The sequence below is a fragment of the Euprymna scolopes genome, chromosome 13 (assembly GCF_053919585.1).
Source record: "Euprymna scolopes isolate OS-2025 chromosome 13, ASM5391958v1, whole genome shotgun sequence".
Taxonomy (NCBI): Eukaryota; Metazoa; Mollusca; class Cephalopoda; order Sepiida; family Sepiolidae; genus Euprymna; species Euprymna scolopes.
The window spans coordinates 50,942,193-50,958,988 of record NC_136494.1 but is presented as its reverse complement, the minus strand read 5'-3'; the positions used below and the strand labels follow the sequence as shown (position 1 = coordinate 50,958,988).

Below are 16,796 nucleotides of genomic sequence, written 5' to 3'. Positions count from 1 at the left end.
AAAAACAACACTGGTTCTTATAAAGAAGATGTGTGTATCCATTAACGAATTCAATAATAATATTCAAAATAGTATCTTCTAATCACACTCGCATATGGAATTAATTTTAGGAGCATACTCACAAATTGAAAGCCAGTCAGGCACGTGCCCTTTTCTTTTTTTTTGCTTAAAGTCCTTTTAGAATTTTCTCTCCCTCCATGCTTGCGTGCAAACCGTAGAGACACAGATGAATTTCAGAAGCAAGACCTCGTCGCTTGTCCGGATAGGAGATTCCAAAATTCCTTGTCACGTAAAAAAGGGTATTTTCTTTAAAATAATTTCACTCCTAAAATACGTGCAAAACCGTAATCACGTAGATAGTTTTCATAAGTATGTCTCGTCACATATACGGGTATTCTTGCCGGGGTTTTCTTCTTTGAAGAATGCTCGTCAAAATTCCATTCTCAGCGCCGGGCAATGAAACAACGTTCAATCTACACATCAGCGGAATTTCAAAAGAGGAAAAATCTCGCGCTGGGCTCGTGACGTCATTACAGAGCTAGCATTTCCCTTTTCTCAAATTAAAGGGAGTTTCGTACAAATCCAAAATATGCGAAACTAAAAATCATAAAGGATACGAAATACAGAAAATCATATATAAGAACCAGATAAAAAATAATAGATGTAAACAGGGGGGGGGGGATGCACCATTATTGGTACAAAAAAAATTCCAACAACCACTATTTATTTTTTAAGGATGTTCGATGTTGCTGGCAACACATCTGATGATCAAATCCGTCGCAAATTTACGGTTTGCATGGTAATAACCTATTTTAATTGATCTAAAAAAAAAAATGTCCACGAGCTGTTTACAAAAGCATATTTTATGTTTTTCGTTCTTATTTGGGGGGTGTATTCAATTATAGAATCCGGCCGCCACAACACACACGCCCCGCCCTCCACCGCCTCCCCCAAATGTAAACACGGAATTTCTGTGAAATGTTAAACAGTATTCTACTCGGTAAATGTCGGTGCATTCGTTAATCATGGAAAAACGGTTACTGAAACTACAGAAGTTCTATAATTGAATACTTCCTAGCCCCCCCCCACCCAAATAAAATATGCTTTTGTAAACCGCTCGTGGAAATTTAGAGCAATATTTTTACTATAAAATAAGGCGAAAACGTTTTATTTTATGAAAAAATATTTGTCATTTAAACCGTCCACCATGCACCTTGTGATTCGTCAAATGACTACGCGCAGTTTAGAAAAAAAAAATGAAATAAAATGAATATAATAAAGAAAGTGAAAAAAAGATTCCTGTTTCGATACCGGGAAGCGGAAAAATATTTTGGCTCATGTTTTGGCCCTTTTAACACCGTTTGGCTCTTTATGGCGTTTTTTCATAAACGGGAAACAAGATTGCCGCCGGCAAAAACAATATTGAGTACGTTGGATACTCAATGTCTTCAACATACCCGAAAACCTATCCAAGTCGACAAATTAAAGGTGAATGCAGAGGGGTCGATAAACTAAAAAGAATACTATAATTATAATTTAATCATTACTATAATAAAATAATTATAACTTTAATCATTACTATAACAAAATAATTATACCTTTAATCATTAATATAACAAAATAATCATAATTTAATAATTATTGTAATAAAAAATTATAACTTTAATCATTACTATTACAAAATATTTATAACGTTAATCATTAATATAACAAAATAATTATAACTTTAATCATAACAATAAGAAATTAATTATAACTTTAATTATTACTATTACAAAATAATTATAACTTTACTCCTTAATATAACAAAATAATTATAACTTTAATCACTACGATAGCTAAATAATTATAACTTTAATCATTACTATAAAAAGATAATTGTAACTTTCATACTTAATATAAAAATATAATTTAATCATTACTATAACGAAATAATTATAACTTTTATCATTACTATAACAAAATAATTATAGCTTTAATCGTTACTATAACAAAATTATTATAACTTTAATCATTACTATAACAAAATAATTATAGCTTTCATCATTACTATAACGAAATAATTATAACTTTAATCATTACTATAACAAAATAATTATAACTTTTATCATTACTATAACGAAATAATTATAACTTTAATCATTACAATAACAAAATTATTATACCTTTAATCATTACTATAACAAAATGATTATAACTTTAATCATTACTATAACGAAATAATTTACCTTTAATCATTATTATAACGAAATAATTATAACTTTAATCATTACTATAACAAAATAATTATAACTTTAATCATTACTATAACAAAATTATTTTACCTTTAATCATTACTATAACAAAATGATTATAACTTTAATCATTACTATAACAAAATTATTTTACCTTTAATCATTACTATAACAAAATAATTATAACTTTAATCATTACTATAACAAAATTATTTTACCTTTAATCATTACTAAAACAAAATAATTATAACATTAATCATTACTATAACAAAATTATTTTACCTTTAATCATTACTATAACAAAATGATTATAACTTTAATCATTACTATAACAAAACTATTATACCTTTAATCATTACTATAACAAAATGATTATAACTTTAATCATTACTATAACAACATAACTATAACAAAATAATTATAACTTTAATCATTACTATGACAAAATAATTATAACTTTAATCACTACTGTAACGAAATTATTTACCTTTAATCATTACTATAACAAAATAATTATAACTTTAATCATTACTATAACGAAATTATTTTCCTTTAATCATTAGTATGACAAAATAATTATAACTTTAATCATTACTAAAACAAAATAATTATAACTTTAATCATTACTATAACAAAATAATTATAACTTTAATCATTACTATAACAAAATAATTATAACTTTAATCATTACTATAACAAAATAATTATAACTTTAATCATTACTATAACGAAATTATTTACCTTTAATCATTACTATAACAAAATAATTATAACTTTTATCATTACTATAACAAAATAATTATAACTTTAATCATTACTATAACAAAATAATTATAACTTTAATCATTATTATAACAAAATAATTATAACTTTAATCATTACTATAACAAAATAATTATAACTTTAATCATTACTATAACGAAATTATTTACCTTTAATCATTACTATAACAAAATAATTATAACTTTAATCATTACTATAACAAAATAATTATAACTTTAATCATTACTATAGCAAAATTATTATACCTTTAATCATTTCTATAACAAAATTATTTTACCTTTAATCATTTCTATAACAAAATAATTATAACTTTAATCATTACTATAACAAAATAATTATAACTTTAATCATTACTATAACAAAATAATTATAACTTTAATCATTATTATAACAAAATAATTATAACTTTAATCATTACTATAACAAAATAATTATAACTTTAATCATTACTATAACAAAATGATTATAGCTTTCATCATAACTATAACCAATATATAACTTTAATCATTAATATAACAAGATAATTATAATTTGTATTATTACTATAATAAAATAATTATAACTTTAATCATTACTATGATAAAATAATTATAAATTTAATCATTACTATAACAAAATAATTATAACTTTAATCATTGTATAACAAAATAATTATAACTCAAATCATTACTGTAACAAAATAATTATAACTGTAATCATTAATATAACAAAATAATTATAACAATCCTCATTACTATAAAAATATAATTATAGATTTAACCATTACTATAACAAAATAATTATAACTTGTATCATTACCATAACGAAATAATTATAATTTTAATCATTAATATAACAAAATTACTATTACTTTAATCATTACTATGACAAAATAATTATAACTTAAACCATTGGTATGACAAAATAATTATAACTTTCATCATTACTATGACAAAATAATTATAACTTTAATCATTACTATGACAAAATAATTATAACTTTAATCATTACTATAACAAAATAATTATAACTTTAACCATTGGTATGACAAAATAATTATAACTTTCATCATTACTATGACAAAATAATTATAACTTTTATCATTACTATGACAAAATAATTATAACTTTAATCATTACTATAACAAAATAATTATAAATTGAATCATTAATATAATTAAATAATTACAACTTTAATCATTACTATAATAAAATAATTATTTCTGTAATCATTACTAAGCCAAAATAATTATAACTTTTATCATGAATATAACAAAATAATTATAACTGTAATCATTAATATAATAAAATAATTATAACTTTAATCCTTTCTATAATAAAATAATTATAACTTTAATCATTACTATAACAAAATAAATTACACATTCATCATTACCATAACAAATAATTATAACCCTTATAATTACTATAACAAAATAATTTTAATTTTAATCATTACTCTAACAAAATAATTATAATTTTAATCATTACTATAACAAAATAATTATATCTTTGGCATTACGGCATAGATTTATAATTTATGTCATGTTTCAAAACATTACTTCAAAGCAATAATAAAAGTAATAAAAAATAAATAAACGGGTAAACATTATCGTTGCGTTGGGAAAAATCTTAATGGCTAAAACAATTTATTTTACTTTAACTACATATTGAATGTGGGTCATTCACAATTATATAATATCCCCAGCCCAGAAAAATATGACACCCCCGATAGGATATATATATATATATATATATATATATATATATATATATATATATATATATATATATATATATATATATATATATATATATACATATATATATATATATATACTAGCTGTACCCTGCCACGCGTTGCAGTGGCTCAATTTGGTGTAATGGAAAAATCTAATAAAAGAGAAAATGCATGTTTCTTATATTAGTACAGCAATCCACTGCAAAAAGTGAAAAAGAAGGCGAAACTGAAAAAAATGGTACTCTTGCAGAATTTGATCTGGATCCTCGAGAGTTTCTGTCAATCATTCATGTTTTGGACTTGACCAACAATCAGTGGATGAAGCCGAACACAGCAAAAGTGTTGAAACGCTAAATGCTTTTTTTTGTTGTTGTTTTTTTTTAAAATGTGATTTAGTAATTAATATTTGGTTGATGGTGGGGGGAGGGGGGTTACTATACACAGATTCGAAAAAGTCGTCCAAAAACAAATAAATGAAAGCAAAGGTAAGGTAATTTACGTTTCTACCTAATTGGATAATTGTTTAGTGTTTTTATGTAATGTAAAATGTTTAATTGGCTAAAAAAACAGAAATGGTCACGAATTCTGTTGAATACGTTAAGTTTGGGAAAGTAAGTTGAAAACTAAAAACTATACAAAACAGTGTCTGAAACTCACCGAACATATGTTACCATGACATAGGCTGACATAATCGGTAGGTTTCTGACAGTATTTTGTATAGTTTTTTTAGTTTTAACTCACGTTCTCTAACTTAAAGTAATCAACAGTGTCCACCACCATTTGTAGCTTTCAAATACACCAATAAACACTGTTTTTCGAGCCGACTAAACGTTACATTAAATGAAAAGGGTTTATATTACTAAACACAGATACAAAGAAGTTGTCAAAAAATAAATATATAACAAATAAATGTTATCAAAGGCAAGAAAAGTAAGTGTTCTACCTAACTGGATAAGATTTTAGTGTTTTTATGTAATGTATAATTGGTTCAAAAAATGCGTAAGCATAAACGAAAGCTGTTTAGCCAATAAAAATGGGAAAAAATCCCCCCTCTCTCAGGTGGCTAGAAAATGGGTGCTCATTTTAAGTTAAATTTACATGGAAAAGTGATCGCCACTTTTTCGAAAAAGTAATTTCTTCATATCATAAAAACTATTTTTTTGCGTCGGAAACGGTTTGCAGATTCGTTTTTAGCACACCAAAATCTACAAAAAAAATTTTGTTATTTACGAACGTGAGACGCACAGCCCTAAATGGAAAATTATATCAAAAATCCGGGGGAAAATAGTTTTCAATAAAAACAGCAAATGAATTCGATAGAAAAAAAATGGATGCTATTTTTTTTTTCTTTCTGTGTGTTTCTTGGCTAAAAAGTCTTTTTGTTTGATTTCTTTTGCATGGTATTAACCCCTGAACTCTGGGACTATTTTCCATTTCACAGACGTAGCCTTTGTTTATGCTATGCGTGAGCATAAACGAAAACTGTTAAATATGCATTCGCGTGCCAAACTGCCTTGTCAAAAAAACCTTTAAGCCAATATACACGAAAATAAATGCCCCTTCCTCAGGTGGCCAGAAAGTGGGTGCTCATTTTAAGTTAAATTTAGATGGAAAAGTGATCACCCACTTTTCGAAAAAAAAAAATTCTTCAGATCATGAAAACTATTTTAGTACTCCTTGGGCGTTGAGTTCCATGGCGACCCGCAGAATTATTTAATGGTCGTTCCCTTAGTACCCCCCTAGTCAAGGCTAACGCATGCGCACGTAACATTTTTTATTTATTTACTTACGTGGTGGAGTTTCTATACTGATAGGTTTTTTGAAATTTTTTCACTGGATTATTATTGATTGAACACTAACCAGATAATGAAAAAAATTGAAAAAAAAAAATCATTTCAACATTTGAAAGGGGTACTCACTTTTTAGTTACCACGTTCTGGTAAATCGGTCACTTTTTATTTATTTATTTATTTTTTTTTTTCTAAATACGGAAGTGTCTTCGGGAGATATAAAATGGTCGCATGTTGACGAAGCAATGTCGGGAGGCGTACGGGATTAAAAATTATTGGTAAATTTTTAGATTAGGTCCACCTCTTCAATTTTCTTTTAAATGACGACTTGAAATGGTTTTCGACTATGCTGAATACGAAAATCGCATCGAAATTTTGCAGAAATAAGTAGTTATCAAGATATAAAAAGTTGTATTATGCATTGTAATCTTTGGCGGCCATCTTTTTTACGTGTGTGTATTTGTTTATGGCGCGTGTGCACGTAAAAAGATGGCCGCCGAAGAATACAATGCATAATACAACTATTTATTTCCGCAAAATTTCAATGCTTATTATTATTCCAGTTATATTATAAATTAATTCACTAATCCGTCCAATATAAAATGTTAGTATTAAAATTATTTCAATCGATAGTCATAAGTTATGAAGTTATACTTCATTTCTTCTAATGTTGAATTGTAAATTAATTGGTTACTTACATTTACCTTAATTTTAATTTATTTATGTATTATTTATATTATTTATAATCAATATTACCACCATCATTATTATTTATTTTGAATTTAATATTTTCAATTTTTACATTTCACATAACCTGTTCAAGATTCGACAATCTAGTATTAATAAACATTTTACGAACTTGTTACTTATTTAAGTATAATTTTAGTTTAACATTGGATATATCCTAATTCTCTAATAATTAGGTTTCAGATTTTCCTAATCTGACATGTTATTTTAGTTATAATTGAATTAATGTATGTTTAAGTGAAAACTAATTCTAATTTTAATTTAAGTTTAATTAAATTATAAATATAAATAGTTATAAATATTGTTTAGACCTAAAATTATAGACCATGTCCAACTCCTATTTTTCTTATACTTTAACCCCCCATCCTATGTACTTTAATTAAATTTTTTATTTATTTTATTTTTTTATTATTTTTTTACCTTAAATTTAACTAATAATTCCGAAATGAATTTATAGACGTTAAGTTAATGAGTATATATATATATATATATATATATATATATATATATATATATATATATATATATATATATTAACAAGTATATAGTTTAGTAAACTTAACTTTAACATTTATTAACATTACTATCAAACTAGAAGTAATAATATCATGATCCATTACTATTCCTTTTACTAATTCAATATTTAATTTTTCCTCCACACCTAAATGTATAATATAGACTACGCTCTTTCTAAAGTTAAGTACTATATCATGTGAAATATATTAACATACTTACCTTCATTGTTCATATTAAATATTAAGTTAGATATATTTTGCCATCATATATGCTGTCATTATTTAAATTCATTTGGTCTATTTAATTAGTTTATAAAGTTTTATTTATTCTGTTTATTTTCATTAGCTAATTATATTAATATAAAGTATTTAACTCCATAGAGAAAACACTTAAACTATCCTATGATGGTAGTTTCATATTTTTTTCTTCTAATCTATTTTACGAATCATGTTTTATTTAAGCCCATTGGTTACTTATTAAATCTAATTAAACAAATTATAAGTTACTATTATAGAATTTAATACTATTTATATTATATATCTTATCATATGTTGAAATCATACTGTATAGTACAACATAAAACTTCCTGTTTAAATTATTATTAAAATTATATTTAATTTAGATTTACTTGTTTACCTAATCTTTACCCTTACTTTATTTTTATTATTTTCATTTTTATTCTCAATCTTATTTATTTATATATTAATCTCAATAAATCAAAATTAACTTTACTTGCTAAGTACGTTTATTCAATTTCAATTTAATGATTTTACTAATCAGGTTTAAGTCGGGATAATGCATACTTTGATTTAAGTAAACAGTTTTGAATTACTTCCTGGCGTTTGTTAAGAAGGTTTTATTTGGATATTATTATATGATACGGTTCGAGATTTCAAAGGTTATATCGACTTGTTTATTGAGTATTTACTAGCACTACCCAATATCAACCATTTCAGTTTGTATTCAAATTTGTTTTTCCTTAATTCCTTAATCCAATTTGCTAATGATGTTGTTTTCTTCTTATTGTTGACATATAGTATTTTGAAGGATTCTATATGATTATTGAATCTTTCTTTAAAGCTACTATGTGTGGCCCCAATATATGTTCTAGTTCTGTTATTATCTGTTACGTCACATTTATATACTACATTAGAAATGAGATATTTACCTTCTAATGGACATTCGTCAATATTCCTGCGATTGCAAAATGAATTCACTTCAATGTTTTGATCATTTAATAATCCTCCTACATTTGTCTTTTTGTTTATTTTTGCATTGGTAGAACTTACAATAGTTTTAACTAAATTAGTCGTAGTCGAAAAGATAATTTAAAATTATTTCGGTTTATAATTTTATGTAGATCATTTCCAGTAGGGAAATTTTTATCAATAATTTGAAAAATTCTTTTGGTAAATTCTTTTTTTATGTGTGCATTATAAGGAGGATTAAACCAAACACGATTTCTACGTCTATGTTTCTTTTTAATGGTATTACTGTTGTTAATTTGGGGCTTATGAAATGACATGTGATGGTTTCGGTTTTGATATTTTCCCTTCCACTGATGCTTTATTTACATTATTAATATATTTTATTTCGCCTTTATATCTAGATCTAGCTAGTGCTTCGTTGTAATATTCTTTATTATTAAGAAATAGCAACTATCAACCCCCTCTTTCTTTCTTTCTTTCTTTCTTTCTTTCTCTCTCTCTCTCTCTCTCTTTATATATATATATATATATATATATATATATATATATATATATATGTGTGTGTGTGTGTGTGTGTGTGTGTGTGTGTGTGTGTGTGTGTGTGTTCACATATAACTGTCGCACGGTTGTTTTCAATCGATGATGTTTATTTGGAAACGAGAATTAAGCAAAATACACTCGTCACCACTTCCTTTAGGCGGCGAGGTAACATTAGTATTACTTATCCTCGTCGTAAGTATTTTCTGCTTTTCATTTTCACTATCAAGACATGTCAATTTAAAAATCGATGTTGGAAAAATAGACCAAGCACAATTTTAAATCGTAAATTACATAATATTTTTGTTTTATATTATTACTTATCATCGATGTTTTTAAATCATAATTTATTTCTTTTGTAGCGGTTCCCATATCATCCAATCTACAAGTAACACCGCAAAATGGCACAGAATTATTATTACCAGTAAACGGCTGCATCCCCATGAATGTGACTTTCGGCCAAGAATCCGTTAACATTTCCATAGACAATCGTACTGTGGCTAACGTTATGGTTTCATCAGTCGTGAAAATTACACCGGATAATTTCTCCAGCTATGGTACACACGAGCTGACGATATTTGATCAAAATTCGGCCTATTCATATCCTCTTTTTTACGAAGAAATGATCGGTGAAATGATCGTGGGCCCTTCAGACTCAAGATTCTTGCAAGAGTCAACTACCAATTTTACAGTCAGTGTAAACAAGGGATCAAATCTGTTGCTGCATATGTTTATTGTTTCTCAAAAATCATTCAAGTTTATGACATGTTCTGATAATAACCAACATTTTATTGTACCTTACGAGTTCAATGAATGTGGAGACATGGATTTTGAATTCTTTTTATCCAATACAATTTACAAAAAGTCAGTTCAGACGAAGGTTATTTTGTTGCCGAATGCAAACAAATTTAATGTGACATTTCTCAGCCAATTGATTTCTCCGCCGGAACCTCTTCAAATAACTGTTCATTACAAATGCGACTTAAGTCAGAAAAATGTCACCGCAACTTTGATTATTGGCAATCAAGTAGAAAGCCCAATAACTCTTGTTCAAAAGACACAATCTATTAATCAAACTTTTCTTCCTCTTGGAGAACATAATGCCTCTCTTGTTATTAATACACCCTTAAATTCTGCCGTTTTCTCAGAAAATGTGACCATTACAGCACCAGTGGTGTTACAAACGAATAAAACAGAATATTTTGTTGGTGATAAAGTACGCGCCTTTGTTAACGAAACAACAATATCTCTAGCATCGTTTAAAATCAATATAAGCAATGGTGTCCAGGACTTTTATTTAGAAAACCTGTCATCTGGAATAGACTTGAAAGAATATAAAAATGCTGGTAACTATACCATCAATTGGACTTTAACATGTCCATATTTCACAAAAATTGGCTCTTTAAAAATATCTGTCTATGGAAAGCTGCTTAATGTTAGTGTGAATGACCCATCTTTAACTATTCTGGATAGCTTAAGGAAATTTAATATCAGCATCCTGTCAAATGGATTAGTTTCAGGAAGATGTATCGTCAATTATGGCGATGGGACAAATCACAATTTTGATGACCTCACGTTCACAACTAATTTAATTGCTGAACACAATTACACACAATCGAATAATTATACAGTGGATGTAGAATGCATAGCAACGTTAAATTCGATGAACACAACGCTGTTAATTCAAGTAGCCAAATTGAATTTAAGTGATTTCACTTTAAGTTATTTAACAGTTGTTCCTTTGGGTTCCACTTCAGATTTCATACTAAAACATCCTGAAGGAGAGCACACTTTCAAAGAATCTATTACCTCAAAATGGGATTTTGGAGATGGAGATAGCACACAAAAGGAACCTCTTTTAAGTTTAAATAAAACTCACTTGTACAAAAGATTTGGTAATTACAGCGGTGTTCTCTCGTTGGCTTCACCAAAACAAACCCGAAATATCTCATTTAACATTCATGCTGGATACTTCGATTTTAAAATCGAAAACACAACAATTCTAACTAGCTCTAATGGTGTGAAAGGTTCTTTTCAATTAATGTATCCAACTAATGGATCTCAATTTACCTACAATGCCACCTTTAATAGTGGAAAGTCTGTAGTGTCTTGTATAAAATCGCCAAATCTGGTGAAAACAGCGATTCCTTTTACTTGTGAGATAAAAGATGTCGGTATTTACAGACTCAATGTTAAGATAACTACAAGTTCATTTAAAGAAAACATAATATTTAATGAGTCGGTAATAGTAAGAAACCCTGTAATAAATCTGACATTAAATGGACCCCAAAAATTGGCGACATATGAAAAACTCAAGCTAAATGTCAGTGCCGGACCCGGAACGTTGGATCTATTCAATATCACTTGCGAATTTGCTTTAAGCAGTGGAGAAAAACAAACTAAAATGGGTAATATTACAAAAACAAGTTTAATTAAAGTAGAATTTGGAAATCTACAAGTGGGGCATGTTGGAATCGACGTCCATTGCTTTAATGAATTATCGTCTGAGAGTCTCTCCAAAAATATAACCGTTGAAAGTAACTGCTGGGAAAATAAATTCTTGTTTATGAATAGGAACCGGAATGAGTCGGATGCGTTACAGTTACAAAACAGTCGACAGAACCTAATCAAGAGCAATGTTAACATAAAGTCAGTTTGTGAATCATATCCAATATTCTATCAATGGACATTTCAGAAAACTATCACAAACAATGCATCATTAGTGATACAGCAAAACGTGAAAGACGGCTTATATCGAATAGAGTTAAATGTAACACTTGATAATCTTACCCAAACCGATCATATGTATATCAACTTAAGTAGTCCAGATTTGAATGCAATAATACAGGGAGGGTCTATCGTGATAATGGAAAAGACAAATCTGCAGGTGGATGCTGCTAAGTTGTCCTATGATCCTTCCCAGGGTCAAGGTAAAACAACAGGACTCAGTTTTACTTGGTCCTGTGAAATATCTAATCATAGTCTTGAGCCAAGCATCAATATCAGTAGCATTCATTTTTCAAAGAATCTAAGTGCATGTGGGTTTACGCCTTCAAAAGAGGGCGTGCTTAATATTCCTTCTTCAAATTTGGAAATAAGCAAATGGTACATTTTCCAAATACAGATTTCTAAGGGCAATAAGAAGGCGACCGCAAGACAAGCAATTTACATATCACCAAAGAAGATGATTCCTTTGCAAATCGGGTAAGTTTCATCTTATTTTTTATATGTTCGTTATCTCTCCATATTCTTTTTTTAAATGAATTACGAATTTCGTCTGTTACGTTTTTTAATTACCATCTATGTATAATGAAAATAGAATTTACAGAACAAATATTCACCTAAGAATGCTTGAAAAAATAATAACTACAATCCACTTGAAAGATCATAACAACTAAATCTTAACTCCAAAGGATCATACTAACATCAACTAAAATCTTACTTCAAATGATTATACAAATAACAGATAAAATTTAACTTATCATAATCATAATCTAAATATTAATTTACTTGTCCATACGTCCAATGTCACAGGAAAACCATCATCATCGCAAACATTAACTAATGAGAAACGAATTATCGCCCCTTATAGTCGCTCTTTATCAGTTAAAAATCATTAAAACCATCTCCTCTCCAAAAATTACAAAGAAACATAGCTGTCTGTTTACTATGTAAAGTTGGCTATTTCATTTTATAATTAAAAAAAGTCATGTTGAGAGGGGACTGTAAGTTGTTTTTATTATTCTTTTTAAAATGAATTGGCATGTGCAAATGAATTGACATGTGCAAATGAATTGACATGTGCAAATGAATTGACATGTGCAAATGAATTGGCATGTGCAAATGAATTGACATGTGCAAATGAATTGACATGTGCAAATGAATTGACATGTGCAAATGAATTGACATGTGCAAATGAATTGGCATGTGCAAATGAATTGGCATGTGCAAATGAATTGACATGTGCAAATCAATTGACATGTGCAAATGAATTGACATGTGCAAATGAATTGACATGTGCAAATGAATTGGCATGTGCAAATGAATTGGCATGTGCAAATGAATTGGCATGTGCAAATGAATTGACATGTGCAAATGAATTGACATGTGCAAATGAATTGACATGTGCAAATGAATTGGCATGTGCAAATGAATTGACATGTGCAAATGAATTGGCATGTGCAAATGAATTGACATGTGCAAATGAATTGACATGTGCAAATGAATTGACATGTGCAAATGAATTGGCATGTGCAAATGAATTGACATGTGCAAATGAATTGGCATGTGCAAATGAATTGACATGTGCAAATGAATTGACATGTACAAATGAATTGACATGTGCAAATGAATTGACATGTGCAAATGAATTGGCATGTGCAAATGAATTGACATGTGCAAATGAATTGACATGTGCAAATGAATTGGCATGTGCAAATGAATTGACATGTGCAAATGAATTGGCATGTGCAAATGAATTGACATGTGCAAATGAATTGACATGTGCAAATTAATTGACATGTGCAAATGAATTGACATGTGCAAATGAATTGGCATGTGCAAATGAATTGACATGTGAAAATGAATTGACATGTGCAAATGAATTGGCATGTGCAAATGAATTGACATGTGCAAATGAATTGACATGTGCAAATGAATTGGCATGTGCAAATGAATTGGCATGTGCAAATGAATTGGCATGTGCAAATGAATTGACATGTGCAAATGAATTGACATGTGCAAATGAATTGGCATGTGCAAATGAATTGACATGTGCAAATGAATTGACATGTGCAAATGAATTGACATGTGCAAATGAATTGGCATGTGCAAATGAATTGGCATGTGCAAATGAATTGACATGTGCAAATCAATTGACATGTGCAAATGAATTGGCATGTGCAAATGAATTGGCATGTGCAAATGAATTGGCATGTGCAAATGAATTGACATGTGCAAATGAATTGACATGTGCAAATGAATTGGCATGTGCAAATGAATTGACATGTGCAAATGAATTGACATGTGCAAATGAATTGACATGTGCAAATGAATTGGCATGTGCAAATGAATTGGCATGTGCAAATGAATTGACATGTGCAAATGAATTGACATGTGCAAATGAATTGACATGTGCAAATGAATTGACATGTGCAAATGAATTGACATGTGCAAATGAATTGGCATGTGCAAATGAATTGGCATGTGCAAATGAATTGACATGTGCAAATCAATTGACATGTGCAAATGAATTGGCATGTGCAAATGAATTGGCATGTGCAAATGAATTGGCATGTGCAAATGAATTGACATGTGCAAATGAATTGACATGTGCAAATGAATTGGCATGTGCAAATGAATTGGCATGTGCAAATGAATTGGCATGTGCAAATGAATTGACATGTGCAAATGAATTGACATGTGCAAATGAATTGACATGTGCAAATGAATTGGCATGTGCAAATGAATTGACATGTGCAAATGAATTGGCATGTGCAAATGAATTGACATGTGCAAATGAATTGACATGTGCAAATGAATTGGCATGTGCAAATGAATTGACATGTGCAAATGAATTGGCATGTGCAAATGAATTGACATGTGCAAATGAATTGACATGTACAAATGAATTGACATGTGCAAATGAATTGACATGTGCAAATGAATTGGCATGTGCAAATGAATTGGCATGTGCAAATGAATTGACATGTGCAAATGAATTGACATGTGCAAATGAATTGGCATGTGCAAATGAATTGACATGTGCAAATGAATTGGCATGTGCAAATGAATTGACATGTGCAAATGAATTGACATGTACAAATGAATTGACATGTGCAAATGAATTGACATGTGCAAATGAATTGGCATGTGCAAATGAATTGACATGTGCAAATGAATTGACATGTACAAATGAATTGACATGTGCAAATGAATTGACATGTGCAAATGAATTGGCATGTGCAAATGAATTGACATGTGCAAATGAATTGACATGTGCAAATGAATTGGCATGTGCAAATGAATTGACATGTGCAAATGAATTGGCATGTGCAAATGAATTGACATGTGCAAATGAATTGACATGTGCAAATGAATTGGCATGTGCAAATGAATTGGCATGTGCAAATGAATTGACATGTGCAAATCAATTGACATGTGCAAATGAATTGACATGTGCAAATGAATTGACATGTGCAAATGAATTGGCATGTACAAATGAATTGGCATGTGCAAATGAATTGGCATGTGCAAATGAATTGACATGTGCAAATGAATTGACATGTGCAAATGAATTGACATGTGCAAATGAATTGGCATGTGCAAATGAATTGACATGTGCAAATGAATTGGCATGTGCAAATGAATTGACATGTGCAAATGAATTGGCATGTGCAAATGAATTGACATGTGCAAATGAATTGGCATGTGCAAATGAATTGACATGTGCAAATGAATTGACATGTACAAATGAATTGACATGTGCAAATGAATTGACATGTGCAAATGAATTGGCATGTGCAAATGAATTGGCATGTGCAAATGAATTGACATGTGCAAATGAATTGACATGTGCAAATGAATTGGCATGTGCAAATGAATTGACATGTGCAAATGAATTGGCATGTGCAAATGAATTGACATGTGCAAATGAATTGACATGTACAAATGAATTGACATGTGCAAATGAATTGACATGTGCAAATGAATTGGCATGTGCAAATGAATTGACATGTGCAAATGAATTGACATGTGCAAATGAATTGGCATGTGCAAATGAATTGACATGTGCAAATGAATTGGCATGTGCAAATGAATTGACATGTGCAAATGAATTGACATGTGCAAATTAATTGACATGTGCAAATGAATTGACATGTGCAAATGAATTGGCATGTGCAAATGAATTGACATGTGCAAATGAATTGACATGTGCAAATGAATTGGCATGTGCAAATGAATTGACATGTGCAAATGAATTGGCATGTGCAAATGAATTGACATGTGCAAATGAATTGACATGTGCAAATGAATTGGCATGTGCAAATGAATTGACATGTGCAAATGAATTGACATGTGCAAATGAATTGACATGTGCAAATGAATTGGCATGTGCAAATGAATTGACATGTGCAAATGAATTGGCATGTGCAAATGAATTGACATGTGCAAATGAATTGACATGTGCAAATGAATTGACATGTGCAAATGAATTGACATGTGCAAATGAATTGGCATGTGCACATGAATTGACATCTGTT

The 16,796-nt window shown here is 28.8% G+C and overlaps 1 protein-coding gene across 1 annotated transcript in view; it reads left to right on the top strand.

Annotated features, from left to right (window-relative positions):
* Nucleotides 1-12,742, top strand: part of LOC145292256 (uncharacterized) — a 60,041-nt gene extending 47,299 nt beyond the window's left edge. The window contains exon 2 of the mRNA XM_080138577.1: nt 9,897-12,742. Within this exon, the coding sequence (XP_079994703.1) occupies nt 9,897-12,742 (2,846 nt within the window). The remainder of the gene's footprint in view (nt 1-9,896) is intronic.
* The last annotated feature ends 4,054 nt before the right edge of the window (nt 12,743-16,796 follow it).